Here is a 20,117-nt window from a genome sequence, read left to right on the forward strand (position 1 = left end):
CCCTCATATTCCAGAATATTTTGCAAAAGTCTGCTCCTCCCTATATCTCTGATTTCTTCCCAGTTTCACTTCCTTTACTCATACTCCCTCAAAACACTTCAGTTTCCTGCACCAAGAACACATACTACACCTGATGTACTAGAGCAACTGTAATAATAATTTACCACTTTGATGCCCCTTTACATATGCAAAGCACTGTGCAAACACTCATTGATCTTTACGTCATCACTACGCTGTATTATCCCCATTTTACTCATGGGGAAATGTAGGCAGGGAGCTGCAGGGACACGTAAAATTGTCCAAGAAGCCCATGTCACAGTCAGACTAAAGTCCAACAGTGTTGACACTCAAGCACGCTCTCCTTCCTCCAGATCACATTGCCTACTATTGGGATTTAAACACTGATATGTCTTTATTAGGGCTGCCAATTAATCACAGTTAATTCACAATTAACTCAAAAAATTAATGATTAAAAAATTAACTGCAATTAATTGCAGTTTTAATTGCACTGTTAAACAATAAACTACCAATTGAAATTTAAACAATTTGGATGTTTTTCTACATTTTCATATATTTTGTATTCTGTGTTGTAATTAAAAATCAAAGTATATATTATTTTTATTACAAATATTTGCACTGTAAATATTATACTATTTCCTTTGTTTATTTTTCAATTCACTTCATACAAGTACCATAATGCAATCTCTTTGTTATGAAAGTGCAATTTATAAATGTAGGGTTTTTTTGTTACATAACTACACTCAAAAACAAAACTTCAGAGCCTACAAGTCCACTCAGTCCTACTTCTTGTTCAGCTAATTGCTATCACAAACAAGTTTGTTTACATTTACAGGAGATAATGCTGCCCTCTTCTTATTTACAACGTCATCAGAAAATGAGAACACATGTTCACATGGCACTTTTGTAGCCAGCATTGCAAGGTATTTACGTGCCAGATATGCTAAACATGAGTATGCCCCTTCATGCTTTGGCCACCATTCCAGCGGACATGCTTCCATGCTGACAACGCTCATTAAAAATGTGTTAATGAAATTTATGACTGAACTCCTTGTGGCAGAACTGTATGTCCACTGCTCTGTTTTACCCGCATTCTGCCATATACTTCATGTTATAGCAGTCTCAGATGATGACCCAGCATGTTTGTTTTAAGAACACTGTCACTGCAGATTTGACAAAAAACAATAGATGCCAATGTGAGATTTCTAAAGATAACTACAGCACTCGACCCAAGGTTTAAGAATCTGAAGTGCCTTCCAAAATCTGAGGGGGGCAAGGTGTGGAGCATGCTTTCAGAAGTCTTAAAAGAGCAACGCTCTGATGCGGAAACTACAGAACCCGAACCACCAAAAAAGAAAGTCAACCTTCCGCTGGTGGCATCTGACTCAGATAATGAAAATGAACATGTGTCAGTTCGCACTGCTTTGGATTGTTATCAAGCAGAACCCGTCATCAGCATGGACGCATGTCCTCTGGAATGGTGGTTGAAGCATGAAGGGACACATGAATCTTTAGCACATCTGGCATGTAAGTATCTTGCGACGTCGACTACAACAGTGCCATGAGAATGCATGTTCTTGCTTTCAGGTGACATTGTAAATAAGGGACAGGGAGCATTATCTCCTGCAAATGTAAAAAAACGTGTTTGAGTGATTGGCTGAACAGGTAGGACTGAGTGCACTTGCAGGCTCTAAAATTTTACAGAGTTTTATTTTTGAATGCAGTTTTTTTTATACATACTTCTACATTTGTAAGTTTAATTTTCATGCCAAAGATTGCACTACAGTACTTGTATGAGGTGAATTGAAAAATACTAATTAATTTGTTTTTTTTACAGTGCAAATATTTGTAATCAAAAACAAAGTGAGCACTGTACACTTTGTATTCTGTGTTGTAACTGAAATCAATATATTTGAAAATGTGGAAAACATCCAAAAATATTTACATAAATGGTATTCTATTTTTTAATCACAAGATTAATCTCTTTAATCACGATTAATTTTTTTAATCACTTGAAAGCCCTAGTCTATACTATACTATACTATACTTATGCAGGCTTCAGAAATTGCGTAAACTTTAGTTGCACAACTGCATATAATAAAACCAGCAGAACTAAAGATTGTATGTTTTGGTTCTATCCTAATGTTAGACATAATAAAATAAATTGTATTTGTAAAGCACTCCTTCTTCCCCATACTTTCTGGATCTGAAGATGCTGTACACCTTAGCACCTTGAAATCCAAAAAGGTGAAAACAAAAAAAGAGTATAGCTATTTATTTTTGTATGAAATAAAATTAACAATTTTAGAAAACATCTTTCAAAGAGATATTCCCCTCTGTCCTCTTGAAAGTTTTTTGAGGCAATAAATATCACAACATTCTGTTTTAATAAATTCTCCAATAAAGAATACACATGAAACAAAAAAGCGAATTATTAATTTAAAACAGCGTAATTTACTTCATTTGAGAAGGCGACCTACTACTGAAGTCGAGTATTGATTGATAAGTGCTTGATAGAGGAAGAACATGGTTCAAGGCTACAGGCAAATTCAGACTTGAGGGGGAGAACTGTTTTGGGAAGGGAATGAGTATTAAGTTCCTTATGTACTGATTATTCTGAACAGTTTTTTATGACATTACAAAAGTCAAAATGAAAAAAAGCTATTGTAGATAAATCACAATGACTTAAAATAAGGAAATCAATAGGCATTTCATAACAGGGTTCAGACACATGCTGCCTCCATTAGTCTCTGGAATATAAAAGCCCCTCCACCCTACAACTCACCAACATTTCCCTGGCTTTATAATGATTTGAGGTTAAGAAAGTTTATCCTGACTTCTAACTAGACTAGGTTAGAGGTCTGGACACAGTGAGGATTGCAAGGCTTCATTTTACCAGATCATTGTCAAAAATAGGTCAGCTCTACGGGCCAGATCAGCACAGATCCACTGAAGTCAACACAGCTACACCAGTTTTCACCAACTGAGGATCTGACTCTGTATGTTCATTACCTACACTTCCAAACATAATGCAGTCTTACATGAGAACCAAGAGATAAGGAAATTGAGTGCACTATAGTGATTTACACAGACATTACTGTTTACTTATTCAATACACGGACAGCATGGGCACCATTAGTCAACACTATTCTCTATTTCCTTTCGATCTCTGGTACTGGTTACATTTACAATCTTACTCTCAAAGCCATGGCCATTGTCTATGTTAAAGAGTTTTATTTTTAATCCCTACCACTGCTACCTCCAGTTCAGCTCCCCCAGCAATACTTGTCTAGGCGAAGGCTCCTGTATCTGGCTACCACAGTTGGTGTTAACGCTGCACCAGAGGAGATCAAACCAACAGAATATTGAATGCATTTGCAACAGTCTGTCTACATTAGTGATCCCAAATCCCTATTAGCAAGAGTGGACTGTTTCCCTGGGGTCTCATCTCATGGACAGATCTTTCAGAAAAGTTACAGAAACGTGAAATCATACTACCCATGCACATTTCCCTGTAAGCATGGTACGTAGGGGCTAGTTTAACATTTACTATTCTACTAATCACTGATGGAGCCACCTGGAGAAGCATGGACCGATTCATTACTAAACGGTTCCACTCCTGAACCTAGCAAGTCTAATTACTGATAGCTGAGAAACATTTTCCTACTGGATTTTGTAACCACTGTAACTTGGGAAAGAACCTGGTCACAGAAGACGACACAAAATACAAAGAAACCCAAAACACTTGCTATTTTGGAGATACATGACTAGGTCCTCAAAAATAATATGAAGCCTGATCATTTGTATTCAATTTTACAGCAATTTCAGTAATGCACTATTACATAGTTTGAATTTTAGCATATGGTATAGATTGCTTTGGGGGGATTTTGTTTGTTTTTTTAATTGACTCAGTATTGTTACATCATATGTATTTTGTAGCTAACCATTTACAAATCACCTATAAAGCATTTTAATAAGTTGTTCAGCCACTGAATTAAATATTGCATACCCAGCTATAGTAACAGTAGACTTTATACAAAAAATTTTTAATATACCTGAATTCATTTCATCGGTTGAAATCGAGCTTGCTTCCTGGTCTAGGTCCTTTAAAAGTCTCCTACGCACTTGTCTTTTTTCCCTCAGCACATTTTTGAAGTTATTGATGCACTTGTTCAGGTAGATAGTCTCTGCACACACCTTTTCAAGGCTCATGGGTCTGCACTCCCTTGTTTGCTCAGAAAGACAACTAGCATCTGTCACCATCTCACCAGAAGGTAGGGACTGTCCAGCATAAATCTCTGAGTCAGAACTCAACACCAGACCAGGGACAGGAGACTCACGAGGGGCAGCTGGAAGCCTGGAAGGAACAAATTGCATTTGAACGGTTTCACTGTTCGCAGGTGTGATGGCCTGGCTCTCGGAAGACTGACCGGGCGGGCTTTCTGTAAAGTTATCAGAGCTACAACAGACACCTACACCACTCAGCATAAGTCTACTATCATGTTCCATTTGGAAGCTGGTATCATTTTCCAGGAGGACTTCAGAGTCACTGGTCTCCAGCTTGTGAAACACCACCTGTAGAGCAGATCTAAAATGATGAATAGCTTTCCCAAGTTTGTTAGTATAAAACTTCATGTCCACAAGATCAATGTTATCCTGGGAATGGTCAAGAAAATACTGGGAATTTTCTAACACATCCCTAAAGACTTGGTCAGTTTGATCTTGGCCATTCAGATCTATTTGGACCATATCTTTCAGAGTATCACTGCTATCAGCTAGTTTATCTGCTGTGTGAACACTGCTTACAGCTGTAGCACCCATAGATTGATCTTCCAAGAGAAGATTTATTTGCTCCGTACTGAGGAACTCAAGCATGGTGTTACAGTCGATTTCATTTGTTCCTGTAGTTATTTCCTCAGCTTTATCCTCCTCTAAAGGGGAAGACCAGTTCTCAGTCACATTTTCAGTGTCAAGCCCAGGTTCTCCTCCATCACATAAAGCATGTATATGGCTGGCATGATCTGAGGTCTCTGGGGAGTAGTAGGAATTTCCTTCATCTGTTTTGGACAAACGAGTCACCTGAAGAGTTTGCTGAGGTGTGTGGGAAACATGGAGAACAGGCAGGGGAGAGTCATTCTTTTGTGAAGTTTGCTCACTACAGTTGTTTATAATTTGTGATACTTGCCCCATTTTCACCTCGAGTTCAGAGATCAAGTTACTTTTCTTAGCTAAGGTTGACTTTCGTGTAAAACCAACTCTCTCCCCTAGACACTGTGTTTTTCTACTTGTGTTTTTGTACCTAACCTGGTAAGATTCAGTTTGGAGGTGCCCATCGTCTCCAGTTCTTTGAGCCTCTTCATCACAATTCAGAGAGCTCCAGTGGTTTTTCTTGAGGCCAGGCTGCAGTAATGAGAGTGGATCAGCTCGGCAGCCCCTTTGGCCAGTCTGTTGGTTTTGCTCTTCGCTAGCAACAATCCTGACCCCCATGCTTTGCAAGAGCATAGACTTCTGTAAAATGAAATCTCTTTGTTCAGGGTTTGCAAGTTTCACAATTGCTGGTCTTGGTACTAATTGTTTGCCTGAAGTTGCGTTTGACCTATAAGCATCTTTTATGTACTTACTACACTGGATACCATTGAAGCAATAGTACTCAGACAAGAAGCTGCAAATGAGCTCCATCGTGTTTTCACCATCTTGTTCTGGGATACCATAAAAGTACAACACTGGTTCTTCCTTGCATACAGTTCTGTACGACTCCCTAGTGTGTGCGACATGAGAAGTTTTGGCAGTGGAACCACTCTGTAAGCCTTCTATCTCACTCAAGACCGTGTCTACACAGCTGGACACTTCATCCACTGAGCCTTTTATCAAGGTGAGGTGTTGCCGGAGTTCTGCAATCTCTGTCTGGATGCGACTTATCCCCTGTAGCTCTTTCACAATGTACTCGATCACATCTGCAGAATGGTCTCTTGACGGACGGCTATTATTGTTGTATGTTGGAAGCTTATTTTCATTCTCAGTGCTCTCTCTCCAGCTCATGGTAATACTAAGGGTAGAAAGGTCCTGCCCCTCAGATATTACACCCTTGCTCTGGCAAACAGGCTGCATAGTACCCTCAGAGGATAGTCCTGCTAAGTCTTGCTGATTCTGTTGAACTGAGCATGGTATTTTTACACAGCCATCCCAGTTAAGTTCCACCTCACCAACACAGACATCACTCACGTCCCCAGAACCATTTCTCCTGTCCTGAGCAAAGCCCACTCCAACAGTAGAAAATTCAGTGCTTGTGGATTTCCTCTTTATCCCACAAAGAAACATGTCTGTTTCAATTTCTACTGGGGAAAGTTGGTGACTCTGACTCACTGAGATCTCACTTACTTGGCCTTGCAGAAGTCTCTTCATTTTCTCCCTCAGATACAAGCGGAATCTTTGCTTCTTGAATTGCCTCCTGGCCAAGTGTTTTTACAATAGATTTTCTGTGCAGAAGAGGAATCTCATGTTCTGGCTTTTTCAATCTACTGCTAACAAACATCATCAGCAGCTGCACCTGTGTTTCTTCATAGTGAAATACAGCAGTACAAGCATACATCAATCACTGCCCGACGCGCACACTCATATCCAGGTTTATTCTTTCATGAAGCAGCTACCAAAAGAGGGGAAAATATTGCATTCCAGTCAGAAAATACAAGGCAATCTTCAGCATATAAGAAAAAGTAGTAGTGTCCACATAAAGCCAGTCAGAAAGAGGATCTACTTTTTCAAATTTTCCTACCATAATGCATTTATTTCAGCTGCTGAAATGATAACCAGTTCCACATGAGGCATTCTTTTATAAAGCAACAGGATCTCCCCCTACCTCCCTTTCCACAAGGAGGTAAAAAAAATACCAAAGAACCCAAAGCCCTCTGACCAGTCAGTGTGTGACCATGCCTTTTTTATGGCTACAACTGCAAATCTCACAAAAGTAGCTACCCTTTCTATGCAGTTATCCCTTCTGAATACAAAATTCTGTCACAAAATATTAAGGATTCTCTCTCTGCAGGTGTCCCTTCTCCCTAGGCCCACCATCTTCATCCTTTCTTGCTTCAAAGGGAAGAAAGATCAAGTTTAAATTTGCTCGGTATCAGCAATCCCCAAGGAAATCACCGAGGTTGACATAATGCAGCAGCAGAGACTGGATGATAGCTTTGAGACTACAAAACTTTTTCATTATTTCAGTAATAAATGCTAAAATAAGAAAGTAACACTAAAGAAACACTCAAAACTTACAAGCTCTCAAGTTAACCTACATTTAACATACGTCATATACAGCTTATGAACAAACTGACTGAGCTGACTGGAATAAGAATGACATCATCCTGTTTTCTGGATTTTACACTGGACTTTATTCCAGGATCGAACCCTTCCCAGAGAAATGAAACAAACACTACATTATCTGTGTACGGCTTGTCTGACCCCCCATTAGTGTAATATCTGAGCACCACACAATCCTGGGGCTTGTCTCCACAGCAAGGTACTGAGTGGCAAACCAGGGTGTGAATATATAGCAGTGTGACTCTACATTCCCTCACGGACACTGCTGCAGCATGCTGAGAGTTCCGGAGCGCCATTAGTGCACTGTAGAGTCACACTCTGACATGCCGCGCAGTGACCTGCCATGTAGACAAGCCTTAGTGTAGCCTCAGCATCCTCATTGTATAGGTGGGAACCGAGGCAGTGAGAGACATGGCCAAGGTATCACAAAGTATGTGGTCGAATAGGGAATTGAATCTAGGTCTCCTGCCTTAACCACTGTACTATCCCTCCTCTCCTAGGCAGGTGCTCTAATCAGGACAACATGTGGCACAGCTGGTCAGTGGAGGAGCTATACTAAATGTCTCATTTTGTAATAAATGTTCAGCCCTAGAACCATCAATTATTTTAAACAAAAAATAATTCCACAATGCACTGGGCCAAACAGCACAAAATGAATTACTGAACACAACATAAAAATGACCATACTGGGTCAGACCAAAGGTCCATCTAGCCCAGTATCCAGTCTCCAACAGTGGCTGGTGCCAGATGCTTCAGAGGGACTGAACAGAATGGCACAATTTATTGAGAGATCAATCCTCTGTCGTCCACTCTCAGCTTCTGGAAGTCCCAACTACTGCCTAGGTATTTACATTTTTATCAACAAATAAAGTCTTCAGGGTGCAGTTTTATGATGTAAACCTGTTTCTGAGAATGAAGGTGTACAGTAACGTCATTATATCTGAATAAAAAGTCGAGAATTTGTCTGTAAAAGCAGGGGAAGGGAGAGTTAAAGGGAGTTTCTCCTCTTCTTCAGAATCACCAGCAGAGTAAACCCAAGCCTCTCCTACCCTTTACACAAGAACAAAATCTCCGTCCTTGGCATAACAGTTATGAGTCTCATACATGATTCAATCCACAACAGGGGACCCCAATCTCCTCTTGCTTCATTTTGACGCTATTCGGCTGAGCAGCACCAGGTGCAACTGCTTACATAGGAAATCACAATCTGAGCTTTTCCCCGAGGGTCTTTGCAAGCACACTACACCCAGTTTCCTTAGGAGAGCAGCATGTACCAGCTCCGCAGTACTCCTAGCCAAGAGAGCGGGCCCAGTAACTGACCCCACATATTTCACATTATGTGGCTATACAGTGTACTAACCACAGGAGTACCAAAATGCTTGAGTTTTATTTGCACTGAAGTTACGGCCTGTATTAGGGCCTGACCCAAGGTCCACTGAAGTCAGTGGGAGCCCTTTCATAGACTTTGAGGGGCAAACCCAAAGTTCATTGAAGCATTAGACAGATGTATCTTAAAAGAATCAAAAAAAGTATTTACTTATTTCAATTTACAGAGTACCTCTCCAGAGCTCTTTATGTCTACAGTGAAGCTGGGCTACTGAAACTCGTTCCCATAATACATCCTCCTCTAACTACACCCCACGACAATATTTGGTCCACTTTTTCACAACATTCTCATTTTTATTAACCATTTTTGAATATTTTCAATGAATATGTTTTGGTTTTACCCTTCTGCTTTTCTTCAGGAAGGAGGATTCCTTGCATGTGGACAAAGCAATGCTTGCCAACACTCACCTTTGTATTAATTAGATCCATTCACTTTGCCATAATTAAGGTTGTATCAGCACTTCAGTTTACAAATCCAATTATTCCATAGGTGGAATTTAACATTCAATGTAGTTTTCATTCCAAAATGTTACATGTATTTCCAAAGAGAATAGATATTCAGAGTGATACTGAAAGATTGAACTTCTCCCATTTCCGAATATTTTTGCACCCTTCTTAGGAAGAAATGTTTTGATTTAATAAAATGAAAGGGTTCAGGACTTAGTCCATAAAAAATGTAGTGTTTTTCTTTTTACTATTTAACTACTCCGTCAAGGAGCTGCACTGACCTAGGAAAGAACATTTGTTCAGCCTATATTTCCCCATCAATTATGTAGTTACCTCTTCAGGTCACTTAAGAAAAGAATAATCTGTTTAAACACTAACACTTTTTAAATGACTAAGGCACACAGTTACAGAGATTTACAAGGCAGAATATCAGTCTCTCTGTGGGGCTGAAGAAAGTAAAGATCAAAAGTTTGGCTCATGTACATAAGAAGCCACAGTAACATACACAGACAGTGGTGTTAATTCTACATATTTTCTGCAGTGTAAAACTATTTCTCTTGAACAATAAGAAGAAGAATTTTTGTGTTGCAAGGACTCCCTCACTAAGCTTGGTGGTCACCACATTGTGTTCCTTTGCGTGCAGCTACAACACTGCCACAGCAGTTTAATGATTGTTCCTTTAGATACCAAAAACACAGTGTAAGCTGGAATTTGCTTTCAATTCATTTGTCTGTGGCTGAAATACTGTTTGTGATGCAGTAGGGGCTGCCTGTGTGGGGAGTGGGAGAGCAGGGGAGGACTTTGGGGGATGGACAATGCCAGGGCCTGTAACCTGAGCTAGGTAAGGGAGGGGAAAGGTCAACACCTTTGCCCGGGAAGGGGACAAAGGAAGGGAGTGGCAGGAGGGAAGCAGTTTGAGTTTGGGCTTGGGGCTGTGTGGGCGGAATTCAGGGTATCCTAGCTAGGATCCAAGCACCCTGAAAGCCCAGAAGGACTCGAGGGAGGGGTCCTGACTGTGCCTGCAAGCTCTGCTGTAACCGGTGTTCCTGTTGTCCAATAAACCTTCTGTTTTACTGGCTGGCTAAGAGTCACTGTGGGTCCCAGGAAGAGGGGTGCAGGGCCGGACTCCCCCACACTCCGTGACAACTGGTGGCAGCGGCGGGAGATACTGCACCCCGTGGACGGCACTTCCTGCAGTAAGTGACTGGGGAGCAGTAAAACGAAGGGGTGATTAACCCCTGGGAGTGTGTGCCCAGTGAGAAGGACTTTGCAGTAACAGGGTCCCCCGGGGGATTGCAGCAAGCGGTCCCGGGGCGAAGGAGTCGGAAGCTCGACCCTGGCAGAGAGGTGGTGACCTCACGAAGGGCTGGTGCACTAGGGGTCCCCCTGGAAACCGTGGGGAGCGGCGAGCACCCCGGCCTGTGAGAGGCCAGCAGGAAGATGTATGCCAAGCGGCGCAAGTGTGACCTGGTGGAACTGTGTAAGCAGAGGGGGTTGCGCCCGGGGAGACGCACCAAGGACCAGCTGATTGCCCAGCTGGAGCAGGGAGACCGCATGAATGAACGGAGCCCTGTCTCTGAGGGAAGCAGCCGAGCAGATGCAGCGCAGGCACCAGTGTCTGTCCCCGCTGGGAGTGGTCAGCTGGCGGACGAGGGCTTCCCGAGACCCCCCCTTCCTAGGCATAGAGGAAGGGCGGGGAGGAGCCCAGTGTATACCGAGGGCACCGTGACACCCCCGGCCAGCAGGGGATCCGCCCGGCGAAGCTCACCCCGCAGCAGGGGATCCTCCCGGCAACGCTCGGCATCCGTGGAGCGGAGGCGGCTGGAATATGAAAGGGAGCTGAGACGGGAAGAGCTCGAGTTAAAGAGGCGAGAGCTGGAGGAGAAGGCGAACCAGCGTGAACCAGCGTAAACATGAGGAGAACCAGCGCCAGCGTGAGTGGGAGGAGAAGGAGAAACAGCGTAAACATGAGCTGGACCTGGCCCGGCTGAGGAGCAGTGAGGCTCCGGCTGCGGTGAGTGAGGGGGGACCCAAGCCTACAAAGAGCTTTGATAAGCACTTGCTGCCCCGGCGTAAGGAGGGGGAGGACATAGATACCTTCCTGACGGCCTTTGAGAATGCCTGTGAGCTGCACAGGGTTGACCCTGCAGACAGGATCGCAGTTCTCACCCCCTTACTGGACTCCACAGCCGTGGAGGTGTACAGCCGACTGAAAGGGGCGGAGGCAGGGGACTACGAACTGTTCAAACAGGCCCTGCTCCGCGAGTTTGGGCTGACTCCTGAGATGTACCGGAAAAAGTTCCGGAGCCAGCGTAAAACCCGTGAGGTCACATACCTACAACTGGTCAACCGGGCGCAGGGGTATGCCCGCAAGTGGACAGCTGGGGCCCAAACTAAAGAGGACCTGCTTGACCTATTCATACTGGAGCACCTGTACGAGCAGTGCCCGTCCGACCTGAGGCTGTGGTTGATGGACCAGAAGCCAGAGAACCCACAGCACGCAGGCCAGCTGGCCGACCAATTTGTGGACAGTGGGGCAGGGGATGGCAGGGAGGAGTCTCGAAGGAGCAGGCCTGCCTCAACGCAGAGAGAGAGTCATCATGGGACCTTCCAAAGGGGGCCTATGGAGAACCCCCCCAAAAGGGGAACATCCAGCGGCAGGTCCCTCCGACCCACTCAAGGGGACCCACGAGATATGGGCTGCTATCGCTGTGGCCAACGAGGTCACATACGGGCCTAGTGCCCCAAGATCAGGGACAGACCAAGCAGACCCAACCCGCAGAGGGTGGACTGGGTAAAAACCCAATCGGAGGAGGGGCTACATTCCCAGGAAAGGGGGGTTGGCAACATACCACCTATGGATGCTCCCGGTTCCGGGTTTTTGGTTTACCGGGTGGGCACGGGGCTGCCCCTCCGGAAAGAGTGCATTGTTTCCCTGGAAGTGGATGGGAGGAAGGTCACTGGGTACTGGGACACGGGCGCAGAGGTGACGCTGGCCCAGCCCGAGGTGGTGGCCTCAGATCGGATGGTGCCCGACACCTACCTGACCCTGATGGGCGTGGGCGGGACCCCATTCAAGGTACCCGTGGCAAGGGTACACCTGAAATGGGGGGCCAAGGAGGGCCCCAAGGATGTGGGGGTACACCAATATTTGCCCACTGACGTGTTAATGGGAGGGGACTTTGAGGACTGGCCTAGTAACACCCAGAGTGGTCGTGACTCGTAGTCAGAGTCGGCAAATGGCACGGCTCCCCGACAACGGGGAAGGTACTCGACCTGAGGTGCAGGACCCTAACTCAGGGAGCGGGGAACGCCCAGGGGCACGGTGCAGAGAGGCTGCGGCCTCAGACCCAGCCAGCAAGAGAGAGCCGGTCCCCATCCCTGTCCCAGCTGCTGAGTTCCAGGCCGAGTTGCAGAAAGATCCCTCCTTGCGGAAGCACGGGGACCGGGCTGACCTTAGTGCGGTACAGACCATGAGGAGAGGTTGCAAGGAGAGGTTCCTGTGGGAGAAGGGGTTCCTGTACCGAGAATGGGCTCCCCCAGGGGAAGCAGAGTCATGGGGGATCAGGAGGCAGCTGGTGGTTCCCCAGAAGTTCCGTCACAAGCTGTTGTACCTGGCCCATGACATCCCTCTCGCAGGGCACCAGGGAATCCGGCGCACCAGGCAGAGGCTGCTACAGAACTTTTACTGGCCTGGGGTCTTTACCCATGTCCGACAGTACTGCCAATCCTGTGACCCCTGCCAGAGGGTGGGGAAGGCCCGGGACAAGGGGAAAGCGGCTTTGAGGCCTTTACCCATCATAGAAGAACCTTTCCAGAAGGTGGCCATGGACATAGTGGGACCCCTCAGCAAGACGACCCGGTCAGGGAAGAAATACATCCTGGTGGTGGTGGATTTTGCCACTCGCTACCCCGAGGCGGTGGCCTTGTCCTCTATCGAAGCAGACACAGTGGCAGATGCGCTGCTGACAATTTTCAGCCGGGTGGGGTTCCCCAAGGAGGTCTTAACGGACCAGGGGTCCAACTTCATGTCGGCCCTGCTCCGGTCCTTATGGCAGAAATGTGGGGTCCAGCACAACTGGGCCTCAGCGTATCACCCCCAGTCCAACGGGCTGGTAGAAAGGTTCAACGGGACGCTGAAGATGATGCTAAAAACATTTATGAACCAGCATCCGCAAGATTGGGACAAGTACTTACCTCACCTGCTGTTTGCGTACAGGGAGGTACCCCAGGAATCTACCGGGTTTTCACCTTTCGAACTGTTGTATGGAAGGCGGGTGAGGGGGCCCCTAGACCTGATGAGGGACGAATGGGAGGGGAAGGCCGCTCCCGAGGGAGAGTCAGTGGTGGAGTATGTCCTGACCTTCCGGGAAAGACTGGCCGAGCTCATGGGCCTGGCCAGGGAGAATCTGGCCCGAGCCCAGAGGAGGCAGAAGGTCTGGTATGACCGCACAGCACGAGCCCGTGCCTTCGCCACTGGGGATCAGGTGATGGTTCTTATCCCCGTGAGGAGAAACAAACTCCAGGCCGCCTGGGAAGGGCCCTTCAAGGTTATCAAGCAACTGAATGAGGTAAACTATGTGGTGGAGCTGTCAAACCGGGCACATCACCGTCGGGTGTACCATGTGAACATGATGAAACCATACTATGACAGGGGGAATGTGGTGTTGGCCGTGTGTGGACATTGGGAGGGGCAGGGAGATGACCCCTTAGTGGATCTATTCCCTGGGACAAAAGCTGGTTCCCCTCTGGAGGCGATTCCCCTCTCTGAGCAACTGACCCCGGGCCAGCACGCTGAGATCAGAGGGGTGCTGCATCTGTACCGACAGCTGTTTTCCAACCAGCCTGGACGCACTAATTTGACTGTCCACCGGGTGGAGACCGGGTCACATGCCCCTATAAGATGCTCCCCTTTTCGGGTCACTGGTAAAACTGCCCAGGATCTTGAAAGAGAGGTCAGGGACATGCTGGCTTTGGGGGTGATCCAGCCATCTTCCAGCCCTTGGGCCTCGCCAGTGGTGCTAGTCCCCAAGAAGGATGGGTCAATCCGGTTCTGTGTGGACTATCGAAAGCTCAATGCCATCACCGTATCTGATGCCTACCCTATGCCCAGGCCTGACGAGCTCCTAGACAAGCTAGGAGGTGCTCGGTACCTCACCACTATGGATCTTACCAAAGGCTACTGGCAAGTGCCGCTGGACGCAGATGCCAGGCTGAAATCGGCCTTTATCACCCCTCTGGGGCTCTATGAGTTTCTGACCCTGCCCTTCGGCCTCAAGGGAGCACCGGCCACCTTCCAGCGCCTGGTGGATCAGCTACTGCGGGGGATGGAGAGTTTTGCCGTGGCGTATATTGACGACATCTGCGTCTTCAGCCAGACCTGGGAGGACCACATGTCCCAGGTTAAACAAGTCCTGGACCAACTCCGAAAGGCTGGGTTAACAGTAAAGGCTGAGAAGTGCAAGGTGGGGATGGCTGAAGTATCTTACCTGGGCCATCGGGTGGGGAGCAGCTGCCTGAAGCCAGAACCAGCCAAGGTGGAGGCGGTCAGAGACTGGCCTGCTCCCCAAACCAAAAAGCAGGTCCAGGCCTTCATTGGGATGGCGGGGCACTATCGAAGGTTCGTGCCTCACTTTAGTGCCATAGCCGGCCCCATCACTGAACTGTGCAAAAAGGGGAAGCCAGACAAGGTGATCTGGACTGAGCAGTGCCAGGAGGCTTTCCGGGCGCTGAAGGAGGCTCTAGTTAGTGGCCCAGTTCTGGCAAACCCAGATTTTGACAAACCCTTTATGGTGTTCACTGATGCCTCAGACACGGGACTGGGGGCAGTGTTAATGCAGGAGGATGAAAAGGGGGAGAGACACCCCATCGTGTACCTGAGTAAGAAGCTGCTACCCCGGGAACAAAGCTACGCGGCCATCGAGAAGGAATGCCTGGCCATGGTGTGGGCCCTTAAGAAACTAGAGCCATATCTCTTTGGGTGACACTTCACCGTGTACACCAACCACTCTCCCCTGACCTGGCTGCACCAGATGAAAGGAGCCAATGCCAAGCTCCTGAGGTGGAGCCTGCTCCTGCAGGACTATGACATGGACGTGGTCCATGTGAAGGGAAGTGCCAACCTGAGAGCGGATGCGTTGTCCCGGAGAGGGGGCCCTGAACTTCCCCAGGTCACTGGGCAGAGTGACCCCGCTCAGTTCAGTCTCGAAGGGGGGAGAGATGTGATGCAGTAGGGACTGTCTGTGTGGGGAGTGGGAGAGCAGGGGAGGACTTTGGGGGATGGACGATGCCAGGGCCTGTAACCTGAGCTAGGTAAGGGAGGGGAAAGGTCAACACCTTTGCCCGGGAAGGGGACAAAGGAAGGGAGTGGCAGGAGGGAAGCAGTTTGAGTTTGGGCTTGGGGCTGTGTGGGCGGAATTCAGGGTATCCTAGCTAGGATCCAAGCACCCTGAAAGCCCAGAAGGACTCGAGGGAGGGGTCCTGACTGTGCCTGCAAGCTCTGCTGTAACCGGTGTTCCTGTTGTCCAATAAACCTTCTGTTTTACTGGCTGGCTAAGAGTCACTGTGGGTCCCAGGAAGAGGGGTGCAGGGCCGGACTCCCCCACACTCCGTGACACTGTTGCAATACACTGAACAGCAGCAGTTCATTATATGGGGCTTTTTTCTAGTGGAGTATTGTGATGGGTTGTTCATCCCACACCAGGCTGGAAGGGGTTAATGAGGATGAGAAGGGGCCTATTAACCAGGTAGGCCATAGTTGAGTGGAATTAGGTGGCCTAAGTAATCCCCTGAATGGTCACCACAGCACCCAGCTGAGAAGAGAGGAAGCGGGGTTAGGATAAAGCCAGGCAGCTGGCAACAGAAAGAGGCTGCAGGGTTGTAGCGTGCAGTCACTCTGTGGGAGCGGGGAGACATGTTTCAGGCTTCAGAGTGCCGTAGTTTGCACTTACTCCCTGGGAGGAGGGCATCTGAGCTGGTACACCCAGAGAGGGGAAAGCCAGAAGCTATAGGAAGGAGTCCAGGGAAGGAGCAACAGGGTCTAAGGGAAAGCAGGCCACCGATGCAGGTATAGGGTCACTGGAATGGAATCTGGAGTAGCAGGAGGGCCCAGGTTCCCCTACCAGCCACTAAGGAAGTGGCATTCTCAGGGCAGTGCATGAGGAGACTGCCTCAAACTGTTGGTATGGAAAGACTTTGATACCCCGGAAGGGGAAAACAATAGTGACTTGCTGGAAGGCCAAGTCACGAAGACAGAGCATCCTGAGTCACACAGCGTGCAGCAAGCAGCAAAAAGGGGAGCACTGGACCTGGAAAGAGCTGATCCCTACAGCAGCCAGGAGCAGGAGCCAACTGCGGTGATTGGGCCCTGTGACAAACCCTTACTCAAGAGATTGCGATAGCTCCACAGATGCCAGTTCAGTGCAAACATGACAGAACTGTATAATTACAGATATTCCGAAGGATTCTCATTATGGACAGGCAATTTGTCAAAGCAAGTAAGAAAGGAATTAACTTGACTCTGGGAACCAGTAATGACTAGCCAGCTTTTCCCAGGAGGAACAGATGTGTGAGAGGTATTTCCCAAAAGACTACTATGAAGTGTCCAAAGCAGAACACAGGAAAGTCTGCTCAAGCTGAGAATCCTGTGGCACCTTATAGACTAACAGACGTTTTGGAGCATGAGCTTTCGTGGGTGAATACCCACTTCCTCAGATGCATGTAATGGAAATATCCAGGGGCAGGTATATATATGTGTGCTAGCAAGCAAGCTAGAGATAACGAGGTCAGTTCAATCAGGGAGGATGAGGCCCTGTTCCAGCAGTTGAGGTGTGAAAACCAGAGCATCTGCTCTGACCCCTCAGACAGAGACCAACACCTACAAAATCTCCACCAAGCATTCTCAAAACTACAATACCCGCACGAGGAAATAAGGAAACAGATCAACAGAGCCAGACGTGTACCCAGAAGCCTCCTACTGCAAGACAAACCCAAGAGAGAAACCTACAGGACTCCACTGGCCATCACATACAGCCCCCAGCTAAAACCCCTCCAACGCATCATCAAGGATCTACAACCCATCCTGGACAATGATCCCACACTTTCACAGGCCTTGGGTGGCAGGCCAATCCTTGCCCACAGACAACCTGCCAACCTGAAACATATTCTCACCAGTAACTGCACACCACACCATAATAACTCTAGCTCAGGAACCAATCCATGCAACAAACCTCGATGCCAACTCTGCCCACATATCTACACCAGCGACACCATCACAGGACCTAACCAGATCAGCCACACCATCACTGGTTCATTCACCTGCACATCCACCAATGTAATATACGCCATCGTATGCCAGCAATGCCCCTCTGCTATGTACATCGGCCAAACTGGACAGTCTCTACGGAAAAGGATAAATGGACACAAATCAGACATTAGGAATGGCAATATACAGAAACCTGTAGGAGAGCACTTCAACCTTCCTGGCCACACTATAGCAGACCTTAAGGTGGCCATCCTGCAGCAAAAAAACTTCAGGACCAGACTTCAAAGAGAAACTGCTGAGCTTCAGTTCATCTGCAAATTTGACACCATCAGCTCAGGATTGAACAAAGACTGTGAATGGCTTGCCAATTACAGAACCAGTTTCTCCTCTCTTGGTTTTCACACCTCAACTGCTGGAACAGGGCCTCATCCTCCCTGATTGAACTGACCTCGTTATCTCTAGCTTGCTTGCTAGCACACATATATATACCTGCCCCTGGATATTTCCATTACATGCATCTGAGGAAGTGGGTATTCACCCACGAAAGCTCATGCTCCAAAACGTCTGTTAGTCTATAAGGTGCCACAGGATTCTTTGCTGCTTTTACAGATCCAGACTAACACGGCTACCCTCTGATACTGCTCAAGCTGAGGGACAACTCCATTCGTGTGTTTCAGAGACAATTCATATACCACTTCATCCTACTGAAACATAGAAAGTAAAGCCTTTTCGTTTCATCCAGAGGCAAACAGAGGATTCAAGGAAAGGTTACTACTGGGAAGAAAGCCTGAAAGGGGTAAGATACTAGCAGATCATACATTCTGTTGCTCCTACAGGCCAAGCTCATTGCACTCACCAGGGGCTCCTTGCATCCCTCCATTCTCCCTCATGTGCTCCCTGTGCATCACCCTCTCATCTCCTCTTTCAGGGACTCTCTGCAACCCTCCCACCACCTGCCTCATGCCAGATGCTTCTGTGTATCCCTCGTTCCTCCCTCCCTCCAAACCATTTATCTCCCATTGACAGGGGCTTTGTGGGCCCCCTCAGGCTTCCCATTCACCCCATCTTATCAGAATGTGGGCTCTGTGTCCCCATGTCCATCTCCCACTGTCCCTCAATTCCCTACCACCATGCCAGCGTCTGTGCACTCCACCATACCAGAGACAGATGCCACCAAGTGGAATGTAAGACCTCACAAGCTCAGCCACAACTCCAGACTAAATACACCCAAAGGAGTTTAAGAACTATAAATGAGAAGACCATTTCTTGCTAGCAACTAATGCAACCAAGAATGAGCCTATGCCTCTGCAAATGAGAGATCAGAAGGAACTTGGATTCCTGAGAACCTAATCTAGACCTGGATGATAAGACCAAAGACCAAATCATGAAGAACTGAACCGAAGGACACACCCGAAACCTCTACTGTCTGACCCAACACCAGGGCAACTAACAGGAGGCCTAGTCTCTAAAGAGAGAAAATACTTGCACCCTGACCTTTTTCTAGATACAGCAGGGCCCCTTCTTAGATAGATACTCTGCTTCGTGCACCATATGGTGGGAGTCACTCACTCAAACTTACCAAAAAATTCACCTCTGCCCAAAGTCTGAGCAAAATCTCCCCAGTTTTTTTGAGCTCCACAGGGATGAAGACAAACTTTTTAAAAAGTGAAAACCTTGAGGAATGAGGTCAAATTAACACTTGTGAAAGCCAATGGGAGTTGCATACTTAGCTCCCATTTCAGCCTTTGAATGTCTCCCAATCATGTATGAATGCCACAAATTAATGTTCTTCTGGGTCTATAGATTTACAATGACAGCACAACAAGCAGGAGTGAAAATCAGAGGGACAAAAGCAGTGAGCACACTGGGGTGGTAAGCAAGAGTGTAAAAGGTCCAGAGAACAAAAGGAATAGATGCAATGATGAGACTCATGCTTGACATTCAGGGACATTCACAGTGCAGCTCTGAGGATCTTGGCTCTTCCCAAAGGGAAAAGACCTCGCCGCAACTTGTGTGGAGCTGTGGCTTTGACTTCACCCTAGCTCAGTTCCTCTGTCAGCCACCACACGGATACATGCACAGGGTGGGGAGCAGCTTTACAGGATCTCTCCAGCAGCACTGAATGGCTCCAGGAAAGAGAAGTCCTAGTGAATGGGGCCTATTTTTTGCCGCTGCTAAGCCATTACTAGTATGGGCCAGGATGTCCTCTCAGAACCCACTTCATCTGACAAAGACACTTTCAGAAGCCTGGTACTTTAAGACTAATCTCTCTTCACAGTCCCCCAATGCAGTAAAAAGACTCTTATCTGAATGTGATGAAAGATGATCACGGCAATACTAGAGTGGTGATGTGGCTCTAAAGAGGGCAACATATTCCAGCAGAGGAGAAGTATTTTGGAACAGTCATAAAACAGCGCAATCCCACAGAACGCACCCTGAGCCACGGTGTCTGACTTCACATGAAATGTATTTGAAAATGCTTAAAGTTCTGTATTACCTGTACTAACAAATAAGAAAAGCAATGAAGTGAAATAATTGCTAAGTTACCTTGTTAGCAAATGTAAAGAAATACCAGCTAAAATGTAGGACACTTTGGAACTGCAAGGTTTTGACATGAACAAGAGAAAGAAATCTTATGGTTAAGGCTGCCATAGCAACCGCTCCCCAGCACTCTTCTACATGCTGCAAC

General features: G+C 47.0%; 1 protein-coding gene across 4 annotated transcripts in view; it reads right to left on the bottom strand.

Annotated features, from left to right (window-relative positions):
• Window positions 1-20,117, bottom strand: part of UNC13B (unc-13 homolog B) — a 336,698-nt gene that overhangs the window by 179,761 nt on the left and 136,820 nt on the right. For 2 of the 4 annotated variants that reach the window (XM_050943527.1, XM_050943525.1), the window contains exon 2: window positions 4,074-6,661. The exons of 1 other annotated variant lie outside the window; for it this stretch is intronic. In XM_050943527.1, coding sequence (XP_050799484.1) covers window positions 4,074-6,420 — 2,347 coding nt within the window. In that variant the 5' untranslated portion in view covers window positions 6,421-6,661. Of the gene's footprint in view, window positions 1-4,073; window positions 6,678-20,117 lie in introns of those variants that run through there. One more of the 4 variants, XM_050943526.1, reaches the window with a different exon arrangement.

This window comes from Gopherus flavomarginatus, chromosome 3 (assembly GCF_025201925.1).
Source record: "Gopherus flavomarginatus isolate rGopFla2 chromosome 3, rGopFla2.mat.asm, whole genome shotgun sequence".
NCBI lineage: Eukaryota > Metazoa > Chordata > Testudines > Testudinidae > Gopherus > Gopherus flavomarginatus.